At 47.1% G+C, this 1301-nt stretch overlaps 1 protein-coding gene across 1 annotated transcript in view; it reads right to left on the minus strand.

Moving 5' to 3' along the window:
• LOC118423853 (beta-galactosidase-like) overlaps positions 1-1301 on the minus strand; it is a gene marked incomplete in the record, with an annotated part of 19921 nt that overhangs the window by 16206 nt on the left and 2414 nt on the right. Inside the window, 1 exon segment of the mRNA XM_035832140.1 lies at positions 739-802. Coding sequence (XP_035688033.1) covers positions 739-802 — 64 coding nt within the window.

Genomic DNA, 1301 nt, shown 5'->3' on the forward strand with positions numbered 1-1301 from the left:
TTTCGGCGTGAAATCTTTGGCTCACCGCTGGATTTCTTTTTCATAGAGACCAAGAACGTTATACATTATACGAAGGACGGTGATCTGCTGCGTCTTTGGCAGTGATCAGTGCCGGTGTAGCCTTGAAGGAGTAGCCAGAAAAGACGTCCTAACGTGCTGGGCGCTGCGATCGACAGTCCGTCTGGGGAGGGTGGCGTGCCGCGCCATGTGCCACAGACGACAATGCCAGTGCACAGCCGACTCGATCGACGCTTGACAACAATATTGCGGCCCCTTTTCTGCCGCAAATTTTGTCCTTTTGAAACAAAAGAAATGTTATAAATAAAAAATAAAGTGTATAGTTTTGGATTCTTCACATATTTACCGCGCACCGCTTTTGTAACTTAAATATTTGGGGAAACTCCAGAAAAAAATAAGTCCGGAGACGGAATGACGTATGCCTGGCGGGAACGCTGGTCCAGGGCAGTGCCACTTTGGGGGACCTAGCGGGGCGAAGCCCCTCGGAAGCTCTTGCATTTTAGGCTATTCAGAAGGCTTATTTTATCAGTTTTAGGGCCATGTCAAGATATCAAAATAAAAAATAGTATAAACAATTCTTTCAAAAAAATTAACATGGCCCTCCCCCTATCTCAAAAAAAATTAACATGGCCCTCCCCCCACCTAAAAAAAAATTAACATGGCCCTCCCCCCCAAACGCACCAGCCCTCCCCCCCTGATAAATATCGTACAGTCCCTTACCAGGATCTGATGACCTCAGTACAATAGAGGAGTTGTCCTTCATCAGCCAGGATGGAAGGCCTCCCTGCAGATATAGATTACAGGGTGCCATATAATCTACTAGTACATAATAACCACATAACCTTCACAACTTATCCTATACCCAAGACATTAAATGTCATAATCAAAGAATCCCCTGACAATAGATCTGACATTGTGCCCTTGGGACAGGCATGGATTTTCTCACTTCACTGGTGTAGGCTGGACTGCCCAACAGGAAGAAAGAAGAACAGGGGGCACAAGCCAAGTCAAGTCAAGCAGGGTCTTGTTTAGACTTGTGCCGGGAAGGGGAGTTTGCTGGCGAAGGGAGTATGCTATGGTTGGAACGTTCGGGACGGGGCAAAATCGCTATCTCGGCAAACTCCCTTGCCCGGCACAAGAGAACCCAGCCAACGTTGATAATTGTGAACCAATGACACCCCCCCCCCCCCCCCCCCCAAAAAGGGTGAATTAAAACCAGCCCCTTTTCTAAGAAAGGGACTCTTAAACAAAACCCTGGTTTGACTTGGCGGGATAAAATTTTA

This window comes from Branchiostoma floridae, chromosome 10, assembly GCF_000003815.2.
Source record: "Branchiostoma floridae strain S238N-H82 chromosome 10, Bfl_VNyyK, whole genome shotgun sequence".
Taxonomy (NCBI): domain Eukaryota; kingdom Metazoa; phylum Chordata; class Leptocardii; order Amphioxiformes; family Branchiostomatidae; genus Branchiostoma; species Branchiostoma floridae.